Source organism: Acromyrmex echinatior, chromosome 2 (assembly GCF_024713525.1).
Source record: "Acromyrmex echinatior isolate Ae372 chromosome 2, ASM2471352v2, whole genome shotgun sequence".
Taxonomy (NCBI): Eukaryota; Metazoa; Arthropoda; class Insecta; order Hymenoptera; family Formicidae; genus Acromyrmex; species Acromyrmex echinatior.
In genome coordinates this window covers 8,105,671-8,122,692 of record NC_141853.1, presented here as the reverse complement: position 1 = coordinate 8,122,692, position 17,022 = coordinate 8,105,671, and the positions used below count along the sequence as shown (strand labels likewise).

At 32.5% G+C, this 17,022-nt stretch overlaps 2 protein-coding genes across 2 annotated transcripts; one reads left to right on the top strand and one right to left on the bottom strand.

The window, feature by feature from the left end:
* The first annotated feature begins 1,970 nt into the window (after positions 1–1,970).
* On the top strand, positions 1,971–11,678 carry P5CS (Delta[1]-pyrroline-5-carboxylate synthase). Its single transcript, XM_011069696.2, has 6 exons — positions 1,971–2,670; positions 5,795–6,140; positions 8,256–8,903; positions 9,190–10,007; positions 10,573–10,863; positions 11,062–11,678. Exons 1-6 carry the CDS (start codon positions 2,575–2,577, stop codon positions 11,227–11,229), a joined length of 2,367 nt encoding a protein of 788 aa, XP_011067998.1. The 5' UTR covers positions 1,971–2,574; the 3' UTR covers positions 11,230–11,678.
* A 483-nt stretch (positions 11,679–12,161) lies between these two features.
* U4-U6-60K (U4-U6 small nuclear riboprotein factor 60K) lies at positions 12,162–15,710 on the bottom strand. The gene is made up of 5 exons (XM_011069697.2): positions 15,447–15,710; positions 14,674–15,258; positions 13,488–13,865; positions 13,191–13,404; positions 12,162–13,091 (listed from the first exon to the last, which is right to left on the bottom strand). The coding sequence occupies exons 2-5, from the start codon at positions 15,197–15,199 to the stop codon at positions 12,638–12,640; spliced, it is 1,572 nt and encodes a 523-aa protein (XP_011067999.1). The 5' UTR covers positions 15,200–15,258; positions 15,447–15,710; the 3' UTR covers positions 12,162–12,637.
* Positions 15,711–17,022: the final 1,312 nt, after the last annotated feature.

The window sequence follows — 17,022 nt, the reverse complement described above, 5'->3', positions numbered from 1 at the left end:
TACAAATTTGTAATTAAATGTATTTGCAATATACTCCTTGTGTTTAATACGTGTATTGATCAAACCTCTTAAGCAGAAAGCTAATCATTCCGGCAGACGTAAAGTTTGTTTTTTATTATAGCGAGTTTATTAATAAACAAAAGTTAAGGCAGTTCGAAGAAATTTATTCAAGAATTACGCGTTATAAGCGTGCGTTAAAGGGATTTTATCAGACTTGGACAGCTTATGGAAGCATTTCTATTGTATACCTTTGTATAAGCTTCTATTCAACTTGTAAACCGTTCGCGACAAGGAATCCTAAAGAGGATTATTTATAAAAGAAGGAACAAGAAGAATAACTTTCGATTATTTGCCTGTCAGCCTTTTTGCTGACAAGCCTCTTTTTAAATCCGACGGATTTGTTTTGTTGATATATATATTTACTTTTGCTGTAATTTCCATGCCATTTATGTACATATGAATTATGTATACTCCTGTTTGCGTACAAATTTATTTGAGCGAATAATTGATTTAATATTATTAGCCAATATTAGATTATAACATTGTTAATTTTATTGATGGACTAACGGGAAAAATTTCATACACATATCTGATAATTTATCATCTGTTTACACGTGAAAGTTTATAAATATCTTGTGACTATAGGATTTGCGACACTGTTTATATTTGTTGGAGGACATACGTCCCTCGCGTGCTTTATTAGTTTACATATGAGAAATAAGCTCTAAACGTGTCTAAAAAGAGAGGTATATCTTTATTTGAGAAATTTCTAAAATCTACTTTTCCCATTTTCCTTTTTTCGTTGCTGTATAGTAATCTTCCCACGAGAGAAATTCTTTTTCAGTATTATTCCGATATTCATGTTTGTTCTACGGGAACATAAACGAGCGAAATTTATTTGTGAAAATGCATAGTCAGAATTATTGCATTTCGTAAAGTCTGTATCACACCATGCATTGTAAATACAGATTGGATTGGGTTTATTAATTGCGAATTGTTGATTAATCAATCTGATTAGTTGATCACAACGATTGGCAGTAACCCAATCCGCAATAAATGCATTCGGGGAGACGTTATTAGCGTTATTTGTATCATTCTAGCTTCATCGTTCATTAGATGTAAAACAAGGATAAAATAACATAAATAACGCTAATACAAATATAGCTAAAGCGGCATCTACAATGAGATTTTAAGGCGTAAAATTTAAGGCCTCAAGCCGTAAGAAATCGATCAATTACAGACGTATATGAAGAAAATAATCAACTACGACTGGTCATACAATTTCTTACAATTTAAAGATTAAAATTCAAGTTTTAAGCATTAAAATCTTATTGTAGACGCCGTATAAATGTGTAGATACGAACTTAAGAAGAACATAGTCAGAATTTGATGTGTCATCAATAAACATTAAATACTATTGTAGAAAGTAATTTAATATCTATCACGTTATGTATGATGTAATGACACGTGGTCATTTAAATCCGATAAAAATCTTGGAAAACACAAGTACTTTGTAATGATATGTGTCTCGAGCACGATAGATCTCTCCAAACATAATAACACGTACATACATTCATATATAGACATACGCGAGTATCACTTTAGTAGATTCCACGTGATGATCAGCAGTATATCATTTATTATTGGCAATTAGCAGACGATAGAGCAGGAAGCGTATGTGTAAATATTGAATTGTGCACTTTGAGTCATACGCATGGAAATGTTGTTTCGTTATGCGACATTCGATCAGGTTTATCGAGTACAGATCAACTCGTTTACATACAAGCCGTGACGCAAAGTCGAAAAAGAATGAATAAATTATCAACAATATTGCTTGCTCGAATCGCAATCTTCGGGGTCGAAGTTCACTAAGTGCAGATCGTACAAAGGCAATTATGTCTATATAAATTCGAATTTGTACGTAATTCTGAAATCGGTTGAAAAACGATCGAACGTGACGTGCGGGTCGTCTAGATAGATGTCCTCGGAAGAGATTCTTCCCTCTGGTTTTTTCCCTGGCACGCTTCGTTCACTTGACGCGTTTCTAATCTGGACGCGATAACGACGTCTTTCAAAGTGATTTCGAGCAGAAAGAACCAGTGTGTCATTGACCATCGCTGCGGCCGCTGTACCTCGATAACGAGGTACAAAATCAGTCCCATCTCTCTTCTCTCGTTTCGCGCCGCGATCCGTCTCTTTTTGTTTCCTTTTTTCTCTGTTTCCGATTCGACTCGGAATTAAAATCGGTAAATAAGTCAGATAGTCCTGCTCGATATTACATTTGACATTTTTTCCCTCGCTGGCGGATATCCATAACACGCAGTCGAACACTCTGACATCTTTTCTTTTTTTCCTATATTTTTGTCGTGCCAGGTAAACCTTTTCATGTGCGACCTGGGACATCGTTTTTCAATAATAAATAGTCCTTGGACAATCGTAAATTTTCGAGCGCAAGTTTTCCAAGCGACTTTTAAATTTTTTGAAAATTAATTAAAAGAAAGAGAGAGTGAGAGAGAAAGAGAGAGAGGGAGACAGACTGGATTAATCGTGCTTCGAAGAAGATATCGGTGAACCATGTACTCGACTCTGTTGCTAACAAGATCCACTCGACTCAGTAATACGCCACTAAGATTGACATCGTTCATAGGACTGCGTTTGCTGCAGCAAACAGTACGTGAAGTTATGTATGACTTCGTACTTCTATATTTGATAGGGAAAGCGGTTTACTCATTGGGATATATTTATTCGAGAAATTGTGATAACGTAGTTTTACGTGAGTATATATTGACGATGTTTTGGCTTGTAGATTTCCTATCACAGATCGCGTGTTTTAAAGCTTATCGATTATGTCAGCATAATATATATCATTTCTCCAAGTTTGCATGTAAAGTATACAACGCAGAAGTGATTTCGAAATGACGTTAAGAAAAGTATTCACAACGTGGATCAATGTGTGTAACAAGTTCCATACGATACGAACGTGTGATGTGACAAATAGTTGTCTGTCGATGAAACTTTACCTTCTGGAAATGAACGTGCTCGCTCTGTTGTGTGTCCACTATCGTTGAATCGTGCATACAAACCTGCAAGTCGAAAAATGATTTTACCAATTTTGCCGATAACTGACACAGTTTACAGGGGGTATCGATACGTTCGTATATGTTGCAAGTGTTCCGCGTGCCCGAGTTAAACCGTGATAATGCAGCACATGACACGCCACAGTGATAACGCATAGATGTTTGGATAGACAATCGTCGAATGCATATCCAAGTCGAATGACATTTACTACTACAAGTAAAATGCATTATATCGGATAGATGACACTTGTTTATTATATATAAATCTGAAAATATAGATAAGGGGAAAGGATAAAAAAATTCAAAATTTAGTCTCAAATTCATTATGCATCTAATTCTCATTTTTATCATGATTGCTTTATAACGATAAGAGAGCGTTTTAAAGGATATGAAATACAAGAAATATATTTTGTAGAATCAAAAAAGGAGTAAATAATATTGATAGTAGATAATAAAAAGGAGTAAATAATATTGATAGCAGATAATAAAAAGAGAAATAACATTACTCTCTGGGATGTAGTAATTAAATTAAAGTTGTTTTAATCGATGTACGCACTTTATAAATTGACAACCTTTTTTTGGAAACAATAATTAACAAGATATATTTGAAATCCATTTGTCTAATAAATAACTACATACATCATTGTATTATTTTTCAATTTATCGTGCACAATTCTTCTTTGTCATCGGTGCTGTAATAAAATATCTTTCGCATACACGTGGAAAATTGTACTTTTCTTTCTATCTAGAGTAATATATAGTCGAGTAATATATAGTCAGGAACTGATAAAAATAGAACGCAAAGATAAGCGGGTTAAGATATGATTTATAACGCGCAATTGGTAATCGCGTAACGGAACATCCCTGCAGTTGCGAAAGCCGCGTTTATGTCACGAATAATTGTGTTTGTTTATTTGTTTATTTGTTAATTGTGTTGAGAAGACGATCATTAGCACGCGAAAAATACATGAGATTCAGTGAGTGCTGTGAATTTTATTAATTTAAAGTTAACTACCACGTTATCAAATATCACACAATCAGAAAATACAAGATATGGAGAATTATACAGACAGATTGTAAACAGATACCTGATATATTATCACTTTTTATGAAGCTTTTTAGATAATTTATTAACGAAATTATTTTTCACCTACTCAATAAAACTATCAATATTATAATATAATTATACTAGAGATAATATATTGATATACGTTAGTCCAAAAAAATTCAAGGAGCACTTATCTGCCCAATAAAAACAGACAATTTTTATGAAAGTGCAACTTTGTAAAAAATAATCATAATGTGATGATTCATAGACCATTTTAAAGTTTGAAGTCCCTACTTTTGAAATCGGTAATTTAGATAATGATCTTCATTTTTTTCTAGACTTCTATTCATTTTTTTAAATATTAAGCGCTATTGTGTTCGTCTTTTGTGAACAGTCAAAGTAAAAAACATGCTTTAATATTGAGTAACTAAAAAAATTGTGCAACACTCAATGAATATGTAAATTAAAGGTAAAAGTTCTCTCTTTTAAGTTGTAAACTGCTATTACAATTTTTACGCCATTATTTCATAAAATTCAAAAAAATTTTAGACAGATCTCCATTTGTATCTATGTAGCTTCTGTGTAGTAAAAAAAAGCAGTCGGACGTTATTTAAATTATCAATTATTTCAATAATCAAAGTCTTTATGTCAATAAAAATATACATGAATTAATTACTTATGTTAGTGACAGCTCGTAATATAGACTTTAATTGAATCAACAACATTTTTTTCTCAGTGTACTCTCTCGGAAAATTGCTTACTTTTGGAAGGCAGAATAGATAATTTCTGAATTTTTTGACATAATATACATCTTAATTAAACCTGTTATTTTATCAAAAAGCATAATACAGATAAAATCTTTAATATTTATCAAATACATGATTTCATTTACTTTAATTCTCCAAAGAAACTTCGCAATAAACTTTAACGTTTGATTTAGTTTTTTAATTAATTAATTAATTAATTAATTAATATTTATGATTGTTAAAAGTTATAGATAAAAGTTAAAGAAAAATTTAAATAAAAAAATTTGTTTTGTATTGTATTACGCCTGCAAATGCAATTATATTAGATAAACATTTCATTGTAGTAAAAATGATAAATCATAGCATCGTCAAGTAGATATATGTATATATATATATATATATATATATAAAGATAAGACATAATAATAATCTTATATTCAAGTAGCTCTTGGAAAATATACTTTAACCAATATAACGAGAAAAATCAGCTCTACTTACATACGTAATTTAACTTTATATATTCTTTTAAACTCTCTCTCTTTATTAGATATATAATATTCTCAAATAAATATCATCTATTTAATTGTAAACACAAGCAGACAACTCTGGCCCCAGTCTCTCCGTTCTCGCTTCTAGCACAAATTTCCTCCATAGTATCTTATATCATTATAACTTCATAATTTCTTCGATGAACACTCCAACTTTTCAACAATGCCAGACTTTTTTGCTGCATGAACGTAGAAAGCAGTCGCTAATAACATCTTATTTACATTTAACAAGTAGTTATCAGACAATATTTAATAAGAGAAAACTCTTTTTCCATTGAAACAATAATTTATTCAGAACTTTATCCGTCTCTATTTTTCTTTACATTTGTTTTCTTACCACGATTTTATCTTATTTGTCACGAAAAACTTTTCAAGAGTAATGGCGTGTCGCAAGGATACGTGCGGAGAGAGCTGCAAACATCGGAGAGATCACAAAGGCAACAGACCTTTACGGAGCGCAGCGAATTGAAATATGCCCGTCGACTGGTAATCAAGCTTGGTAGCGGCGTTATAACGAGAGAGGATGAACATGGTCTAGCTCTTGGACGTCTGGCATCTATCGTCGAACAGGTAGCTGAATGTCAGATTGACGGTCGCGAATGCATCATGGTGACTAGTGGAGCGGTCGCTTTTGGCAAGCAAAAGCTCACTCAAGAGCTTTTAATGTCCATGTCGATGAGAGAGACTTTGAGCCCCACTGATCACACACGGGAACACGCAGGTATATTATTTCTTCGTTCTAATAGCTTTTAATTTTATATTGTGCTCGGAAATTATTCATGGCACGATTAGAATAATTAATAAAATAATTACCAAGGTAACTGAATTTATATATGATGTTGCATTTTATAATAATAATATGAAATTATACTAACAAGTTTCCTGTTTGTATAAACGTTGATTACCAGGTATTAATATCTCTTAATATTTATTTCAATTTCATCTCGACAAACGTTGATGATTATGCAGTTTCCATAAAAATACGGTTTACTTAGATTTTACACGTGTCCAAAGCTGAAAAAGATTATTAATTACAAGTTCCTAAATTCAAGTTGACCCACTTCATAAATAATGAACCTTATCTCCTTTACTCTTCCTGCAAGACGAGCTACTAAAACGCCAATGTTGGGCGCGGTAATTGGCGCAGGAATATGCCGCGCCAATTTCATGTTCTCTTGCACACACGTTCGTCCATCAAACACAATATCTAGGGTACGACGCACTCAATAGACGCTTGCTTTAATTATTATTTTCATGCAACAACGATAAGAGGTGAATTTCGTATATACATGTACATACGGGTAAATTGCCATTAGCATAATTGAAACCAGAATAAGCGATAATCTTGTTGTACTTTACATTATTTCCCTTTGAAAGCCCGGTCGAATGACGTTCCTAATCAATAATGTTTTCATAATTCTAATTAAGAATATATATTGCGAGTCTTGTGCACATAAAGGAATTATAATAAAGTTTTAAAAAATGTAAGTTTATTTTACCTCAACGTAATTTTCACTCCGAATTCATATAGGTAGCATTATTAAACGCATTACTTTAAAGCACGTGTAATCGTCGCTCAGGGCTCGCTTGAAATAGATGGTCATTTTGCATATATTACGAGATGTAATGTTATTATTACAAAATAGCTATCTCAAAGAGCATTACATATGATGATTGTATCATAGATTCCTATATATGTAAATTATATTTCTTAATTATAAAATATGTTAACTTCGAAATAAATTTTGGTGTTAAAAAGTTTTGTTTTATTCGGGAAAAAAGTAAAAATATTAATTTGAAAAATTTAATAAAATTTTGCTATTGGCAATTGTTACATAAATTATTATTTTCATATGGGAACAAATATTTCGTGAAAACATTTATTATGCATCGACTCTCAGAAAGACAATAACTTCCTCGGTAACGAATTTTCTCTCCGCTGATATACATGATAGAAATACTCTTATTGATATTGCATAATCAAGGTTATTCCTCGCTAACGATTCATTGATTTAATACATGTATATGTTAAAAGAATAGAATCAATATATAATAACTTAAACAATTCACACAAGCGGGATATTAATATTTTTACGAGACAGGCGAGCGAATCAACCTTGAGCTATACATTTTAATATATCTCCATCTAGTTATTAAAGAATTACAGAGCTTACTAAAGAAAAATAACACATGTATTCTGTCTGAAATGCAAAATGGAAAAAAGGAAGAAACTTCAATAAAACTGTACTGTCAAGAGACGTTAACGAACTTCTGTCTTGAAATAATAAATAACTGTTTGAAGAGTCTTTTAAAAAGAAGAAACAAATCCATTGTTCATAAATTCTATCTGTAAGAATACCCAGGCGAGGTGTTAATGTTCTGATAGTTTCGGATACATGTCTAGGCAGCCTGCCAAGTCGACAATGTCCGGTCTGCTCTCTCCCCCTCCTCCCCCCCTCCGTGTGCGTGCGTGTGTATGTGTATATAGATTGAGCTACAACTACCCGACGACGAATTCCTGTGGGATTCTATTTGTTCTGTGAATCATGTCGAATGCATCTTCCGAGCAATGCGCACGTTCGAGAGCGAATTTTCTTCAATGTCTTGTCAATCATCCATTTGTTTTCTTATTCTGGTAGAAGCGTTTCTCCAAAATTACTTTTAATTATTAAAAAAATCGTCTAGTTGTACCAGAGTTGTAGCATTTATCCAAAGCTAATATTTAATTATTCCAAAAACCATTTAGTGATGCTCTTTCATATTGGCATTATCCTTGAAATAAAACTTCAAAAGCGGACTTTGGGTAACTTACATCCTTCATAACATATTTATGCAGGAACTATGTTGGAACCTCGAGCAGCGGCCGCAGTGGGTCAATCTGGTCTCATGTCTCTCTACGATGCGATGTTCGCCCAATACGGAGTCAAGATTGCTCAGGTATTAGTGACTAAGCCTGACTTCTATAACGAGGAGACACGAAAAAATCTCTTCAGTACACTGAGCGAACTGATTAGTTTGAATATCGTGCCAATCATCAACACGAATGACGCAGTATCTCCACCACCAGACGTCGACGAGGAAGTTGCTGGCAGCGGTGGTAGACGAGGAATATCTATTAAGGATAATGATTCCCTAGCGGCTATGCTGGCGGCTGAAGTCCAAGCAGATTTGCTAGTCCTCATGAGTGATGTCGATGGAATCTACAATCTTCCACCTTGGCAGGATGGCGCTAAGATGTTACATACCTTTAGTTCCGATCTAAGAGGTACTATCAAGTTCGGACAGAAGTCGAAAGTAGGCACAGGCGGTATGGACTCGAAGGTCAACGCCGCTCTTTGGGCGATGGATCGTGGTGTTGCAGTCGTCATCTGTAATGGTACGCAAGAGAAGGCTATTAAGAGTATCATGTCGGGCAGAAAAATAGGAACGTTCTTCACGCAGGCTGCTGGCTCATCCATTCCTGTCGAGGTGATCGCCGAAAATGGTAATAGTTTGATTTTTGACTTTAAAATATTTTGTGTTTGTGTTTAAGAATCTTATCTTAACTATATATTATATATAAATACATAGTATATATTATATATAAATATATATATAATTCCTGAAATATGGTATATATTATATATAAATTGGTAGAGAATAAATAGTAGTTTAACGCGAGAGGAGTGCTCTGATTTAAACGATCCTGATTTTAATTTGTGATTCTTTTATATTTATCTTATTTCGATATTGGAACGATTATATATTCATAAATGCGAATAAAATTTCAGCTCGCGTCGGTAGTAGAGTGCTACAAGCGTTACGCCCGGAGGAACGAGCCGAGTGCATCAAAATCCTCGCAGATTTGCTCGAATCCAGACAGTCCGAAATTCTTTCAGCAAACACATTGGATTTGGAAGCTGCGAGCAAAAAGAATCTGGCAAAGGCCTTATTATCGCGTTTGTCTCTAACTCCGGCAAAGCTCAAGTCCCTAAGCTCCGGTCTGCATCAGATCGCGAACGATTCATTAAACAATGTTGGCCGCGTACTCCGTAGGACCAGATTAGCCGATGGTTTGGAGTTGGAGCAGATAACGGTGCCCATCGGCGTGTTGTTAGTTATCTTTGAATCGAGACCGGATAGTTTGCCTCAGGTAGCCGCCCTGGCTATGTCCAGCGCTAATGGACTTCTCCTGAAAGGTGGCAAGGAAGCCTCCCACAGCAACAAATACTTGATGGTACTTGTAAAGGAGGCATTGGAGAAGTTCAGTGCCTCGAACGCTATTTCCCTCGTATCCACAAGGGAAGACGTAGGTGATCTTCTCTCAATGGAAAAACACATAGATCTCATCATCCCTCGCGGTAGCTCGGATTTGGTCCGCACGATTCAGGAGCAGTCTAAACATATACCTGTTTTAGGACATGCCGAGGGTATCTGTCACGTTTATGTTGACAAGCACATGGATGTAACGAAAGCTATAAGAATCATCAAAGATTCCAAGTGCGATTATCCTGCCGCGTGCAATGCTATGGAGACATTATTGATACACGAAAGTCTAATGAGTGGCAGCTTCTTTAGTGACGTATGCAGCATGCTGCATAAAGAAGGGGTGAGTCAGCTTTTTCTAAGATTGAGTATTCGACGAAAAAATATATATTTATTGTATATATGTGTGTGTGTGTGTGTGTGTGTGCAAATGTATATATCATTTTAATTTTTTATTTTTTGAAATTAGTTTGTTAAGAGGATTAAAGGATTTGCCAATTAGTAAATCCGAAAAATCCAAAGGATAAAGAATTAAAAAAATCTTTTTTCTTCTTAGTTCCTTTCGTGTCGTGTTACAATATTTCGCGTATTTTCTGTTCGTAAGCAGAACTTTCATCAAGGACTTTTTATTGGGATTTTACAAAATGTCAAAAGTTTATACTCAAATTTGTACTCGGAGACATGTATTAACTTCTTTGAAACGAAATAGAAAAGATTGACTTTTCTGACATCTTTTCTTGAAATTCGAATAAAAGATAATATCCTATGAATATATAATGAACTAATGTAATGTTCCATTTTTTTTTTCATTAAAATAAAATTTATTAAAACTCTTTCTCTCAATAATCGAACTTGTATTGCTTAACATTAACTTTATTACAAATGTATAAAACAATAGTATTTTCCAGGTAAAAATCAACTCCGGTCCAAAATTAAGAGAACTGTTAACTTTCGGTCCACCTGCCGCCAAAAGTATGCGAATCGAATATGGTGCACTTGAATGTACCATAGAGGTAGTTTCTGATGTCGATGATGCCATTAGCCATATTCATAAATATGGTAGTAACCATACCGATGTTATTATCACTGAGCATGCCAGCACAGCGGTACACTTTCAGAGGGAGGTGGATAGTGCATGTGTCTTCCATAATGCCAGTACTAGATTCGCAGATGGCTACAGATTCGGTCTTGGAGCGGAAGTAAGATTTCCAAGACAAAAATTAGTATTTTCATTTTAAAAAAACAAAAAAAAAAACTTTTTTCATATAATAATTACTTGGAACAGCGTATCCAATTGTTAATGTATATTCTTATAAAATATAAAAATAATAAGTATTTGTAATTTAAGTTATGAAGTAGTTATTTATATTATTACATATGTATAATTTTTTTTTAAGGTCGGTATTTCCACGACACGTATCCACGCACGTGGTCCAGTAGGAGTGGATGGGCTTTTAACGACGAAGTGGATTTTGAAAGGCGACGGACACGCGGCTGCGGATTTCGCTGAAGGAGGTAGCAGAACTTGGCTTCATCAATCCTTACCTCTTACAGAATCAATGTGAATCGATCGCTTCGAACTTTATGATCTCGGGTTAGCTGGAATATCATTTAATAAAATGCAATGAATGAACACCTCAAAAAAAAAGCACGACGGACATAGGAAAATATAAATAAAAAAATATAAAGAAAAAACAAATAGAAAAAAATCAAGTGATAGAATAAAAAAAGAAATATTATCATTTCGAATCATTCTTGATATAGGTATCGAATTAAAATTTTAAATTGTAACATAGATCGACAACGAAAATATTTATAAAATACGAAATTTTTGCATTTATGGAATAGAAATAGCTCAACATCAATTATAAGAATACATTACTTTTTATATTATGACTAATCCTAGCGGTAATAAATATTTTTATCAATATGTGCAAAAATATTATGTATTATGTATGTATATACATATAATAGATACATATAAATCAAGAAGTACTGAAAATAATGAGATAAATTGTTTTTCGCTCTCCATGAACGCTCCAAATTTCAATCGCACAGATAAATTATCTTAAAAAGAGATTCAATAGAACGATGTAAGATTCATAACAGAAGTTGTAAAAGTCGTCATTTTCAAAATTTCGAAAGTTTGTTAATAATGTAACAGTGAAGTCCTTCTCTTTCAGTACTCATCTTGAAATAAACTAAACAAACCTAAACAGGAGAGTTTGGATCCTACAGTTAACGGACTCGCGACTCTTTGTTGAGAATGATATAAACGTTAGCACAACAGCAGTGCGTCTATTGACCGGGCAGCTGCCCCAGTTATAAATAACGTCAAAAGTTTATACGTGATTATAAAACCTATTTCACGGAAGACATATTTTTCTGAAACGCGCGCGTAGTACGAACATTAATAATTATTCTTGCAAATTTCCGAATGAAATCAAATAAACTGTATATTCAGCGAACAAAAAAATTTTTTAAATATAAAAACACATTCTTTTTAGATAATTAATTTTTATAAAAATTTATCATACAAAATTACATGTAATAATTACATATCGTAATGTAAAATTAATATAATAATTTACATTCCATAAAATCGGAATATATGTAATAAACAAATCAGGGCTTCTATTCTTGAAAAAAAACGTATATAAAAAAACTAGAGAAATACTGTAGTATATTATTACGTTTTTCGTATACATTTTTTTTTTTAAGAATAGAGACCCAGATATTTTTACAATTAGTTTAGTTGAACTTCTTACACGGTTCATCTTTCTTCCTTCTTTCTCTACGTTGGAGAGAAAAAGAGAATAGAACAAGAACAGAGCAAGAAGTTTAGTTAAAAAGAACAAAGGCCTAATGTTTTACATGAATATTTTGCAAATTTATACATTTTTATTAGAAGAAGTACTAAGATAAATATTTATTTCTAAGATGTCTGTTGAGAAGAAATATTTTCCAAGTATTTCATTCTGGCGCCCATAATTTGAAAGTTCTATCATACGAACTAGTTGCAATAAATTTATGATCGGGCGATACATCAACGGACATGACTTTTCCATCGTGACCTGGTAACATCTTAAGAGGTTGCCATGTTTTGTTGGACCAAATTTTGGCTGTGTTATCATAAGATGCGGTAACCAAATATTGTCCTTCTGTTTTTTGGTACTTCACGTCGGACAGCAAATTGGTATGTGCTGGTATCGTGTATATGCAAGTTCGCTTTCGCAAGTCCCATATCTTGCAGGTATTATCCTCACTTGCTGTTGCTATGTGAAAACCGTTTGGTGAGAAATCGATGCCGAAGATAGATGTTAGATGACCCTCCATAAACATTATGCATCTGCCGGTACGTAAATCCCATACTCTGCCAAAAGAGTCTTGACCGCCTGTGGCACAAACGCTTCCATCGCATTGAAAACTAAATAAAAACACGCAATACGTAATAAAAATAGATCAATATGACGAATTACAAATAGATCAATATGATGAATTAAACAACATATGCGAAGAAATATACCTAATGCAGTGTACTGCCCTAGCATGACCTTCTTGATGAAGTACTTCTGCTTGTTGTTCCAAATCCCATAATCGCCAAGATGCATCGTAACAACATGTGCCAAGAAATCGTCCAGATGGATGAAAAGCAATCCTAGAAACTCTGTGAGGTTCATGTCCTTCCACCTCTGCTAATGGTTCTTCACCAGTACCACCGCTCCATAGTTTTACAGTACCTATTATAAAATTTAGATATGATAAAATAACATTATCATATAATTTTATGTGTCATTTATAATAATATGTATTTATTGCATACCATCTGCTGCACACGATGCCAGCACGCAAGTTGGTACTGCATTATCACCTACTACATCTTCGGTTATTGTAGCTTTTGGATGAAAAACAATACAGCCAACATTACAATTGTGTCCATGTAAAGTGCGTAACAAAGTACAGTCAGGTACAGACCATAATTTGCATAAGCCTGACCATGAAGCTGTAACAAGGATTTTCGAATTAGGGCTGAACTGGCAAAAGGAAATGGGCCTGTTATCACCAATTTGAGAACAATAAATGCTCAATGCTTGCAACTTTTTCAAAAGCTCTTGTCTTTTCGCTGTGCGAGTTGCAGCTGGTAACAGTAGATCTTGCCTTGCCTTATCCAACCGTGCTTTAGCTCTGGGCAATGAATAAGCTGCAAATATATAAAAGTTAAATAATGCTTGTATTAAAAAAATAAGAGATATGAACACTTACATTTTTATATAGATTTAATTCATGGTTATAGTACAATTTTACTTTTTTTAAATTCATGCCAGTAATAAAATCCAGTATTTTCCAGAAAAAAACTGAAAAACACTTTTTTATTAAAAACTCTATTTATTTTATTATTTTTAATAGAAAAGTTTACCAGTTTTTTGTCTGGAAAATATTGGATTTTGTCATTGATATTCTAATTCTAGTACTAGGTACATTCTGCTTTTAATTGTTTTTCAATTTAAGCTTCATCCAAAATAAAATGCATAAAAGAAATCAATGTAACAAATAATTTAGTTCTTGTCATAAAATGTTATTGATAAACTCGAATCAGATAAGTACAATACAAATTTTATATTATATTATCGTTCTTGTAAAACTGTAATCAAAATAAAAATTAATATAAACTTTAATTACATTTATTATCTCCAAAGTTTTTGTTTTAAAAAAGTATTTCACACATTAATTCGAATTAAAAAAGATTCTATTATAAAGTGTTTTATTACTATTAGTTTTCTTCGTTTTTTTCTTTGAAATTATGATTAGTATGATTTATTAACTAAAACAAAAATATTTTCTATATAAAGTATATAAGTCTATTTTTTTAGTACTAAATATTAGTTTTATTATAGTTTTTTCCAGTTTGTTCCAGTTTGATAAAGTCCAAGACCTCGAATTTTTTCCTAATTTTTTCTATCTATTGAATTTTTCTGGCAATTCCTGATTCAAGTATAATTATGACTTACATGCTATCCATGATCTTGCGATTTGTAAAGAATCTGGTCCTTCATGATACCAAGTTGATTCTGCATCTTTTTCGAGTGGATAGGACGGTTTTTCTTCTTCTTCGTGTTTCTTTTTAATAGCATCCTCTCCCACGCTAGCTAATAATTCTCTTAATCTTGTCCTTCTATCCGCTGGACCTTCTCCAAAGAGACAAATTGGCTCACCCAATTGTCTTAAGTGTTTCTTTACTTCGGAGTCATCTGTAGAAACATTAATTTGTCTAGCCTTTTTCCTACGTTCAAATTCTTCCAATAATGCCTGTCGATCTTTGGACATTTCATCCTCGAGCTCCATGTACTCATTCGAAATATGTACATTTCCTCCTGAGGCGGAAACATTAGTGACATCGTTTGCATTCGTGACATCCTTTTCTTCATCTGTAGTTTCGATTGTAGCTGCAAGCCGTGCACGTTCTGCTTCCTCCAAGGAACCATAGTGGACGGTTTTCTGCTTCTTCACGTAAACCAAATCCTCGTCGTCAGACATTTTAAGAGGTTATGATTCTCCTATCTTAGGATAATCTGCAATTCCTCCGTTTTATTTGACTGCGAATATATTACACAGATTATATTACACATTATTTTGAAGCGAATTTACGAGTATAATTTACAAGCAATGGAATATTTTGAAAAGTAGTAAAAGAATACTTGAAATACCGCTACAGAACATAAAGCATTTCAGACCTAACCTAAAACTAACTTATATTTTATTACTGATAATTGATAGTACTTACGTTATATATAATCAACATATAATCCGCAGCTATTTGCAATATTTACATGTATTTTAAAAAATTTTACAATACATGTTTTTGAGACATTTACATATCGTTTAAACAATGCTTTACGCCACTCACATCTCACACCTCCATCCGCGTAATTCGTCAGTCTACATTTAACAGCATTTAACCTTTAATCTGGTCTATCACAGACGATCGATTTGTATCGAAATGATCGAAGTTACGATAATTAGTTTATAAACAAGATTATTAAAATAATTATTAAAATAATTATTAAAATAATTCAAAATATATTTATCTTACTTCTCGCATAAATTATTTTATTAATATGTTAAAAAATTTCAAAAAATAACATTAAAAGTAACAAAATAGTTTCTCTATTTTTAATGTATAAATATGTATATTCAATGTCAATACGTTTCAAATAATAATTATGTAAATTAGTTCATCTATTACTAGAGTAAAGCCTCTTATTATGAGATAGGCGCCTCATTTAAGATAGCGGCGTTTCTGCTAAACTAATAACGCTATCTATTGGTTCCATCATGAATTTATTGCTCTTGGATTGAAAACTATTCAGTAGAAAATTCGTTATTAGATCATGCCTGGAGTCATTAAAAAAGATTTTAAAATTTGGACGTCTTCAAGTTTGAGCCTTTGAGATGAGCCTTTAAACATTATTTATTATTTAATAAAAAAAAATAAATAAATATTTGGCAATAAATTCTTTATGTAATGATAGAATAAGGTCGTACTAATAGAAAAATATGGAATATGTTAAATTGCTTAATTACAGAAATTAGATTTGACGATCGTAAAATCATAAAGCATATATAATATGAGATACTCAGGATATTTCTAATATGAAATAACCCATGCTCTCATGTCATAGTGAAAATCGTTGCTAAAATATAAATATTATTGTACAATAATAAAAAGACAACCGGAATGAACGTCGAGTGCCTATTTCTGCGATGCTTGATTTCAATTACCTGAAGACGAGTTCTAGGCATAATGTATCGCATACTTATTTTTTGCGCACCCTGGCTGTATTTGTATTTAAGAAACATTAAATAAAGTTTTTTGGTTACAATGAAATATTTTGCGTTTTATCAATCTATCAATTTCTCGGGGCATCTCATATTAGGAGCACAATTTTTTGACTTTGCGATTTATTCGCTTTTTACATCTCTTTAATTTAAAAAAAAATGGAATTTAAATTAAATTTTATATAACATTATCTTAAAGCCTATTAAATTCCCTTCAAAATGACCTATTATTTTTTAAAATTCTGTTCATAAACTTCGAGCATTTATCTAAAATGAACTCGATATCTTATAATAGGAGTCTTTCCTCTAAATATTCCAAATAATTTTTAATTCATGAACATAATAAAAGCGTGGATGAATAAGAAAATTTTAAATATATAAATACTTCAAATAGTATGGCAATATGAATTATTCAACTTTTCATATCTTAATAATATTAATACGATCATTTTTGAATAAATCATACTTTTTTGAATAAATCAATAAACAACTTTGAATAAACTTCAAAATATTCGCAACAA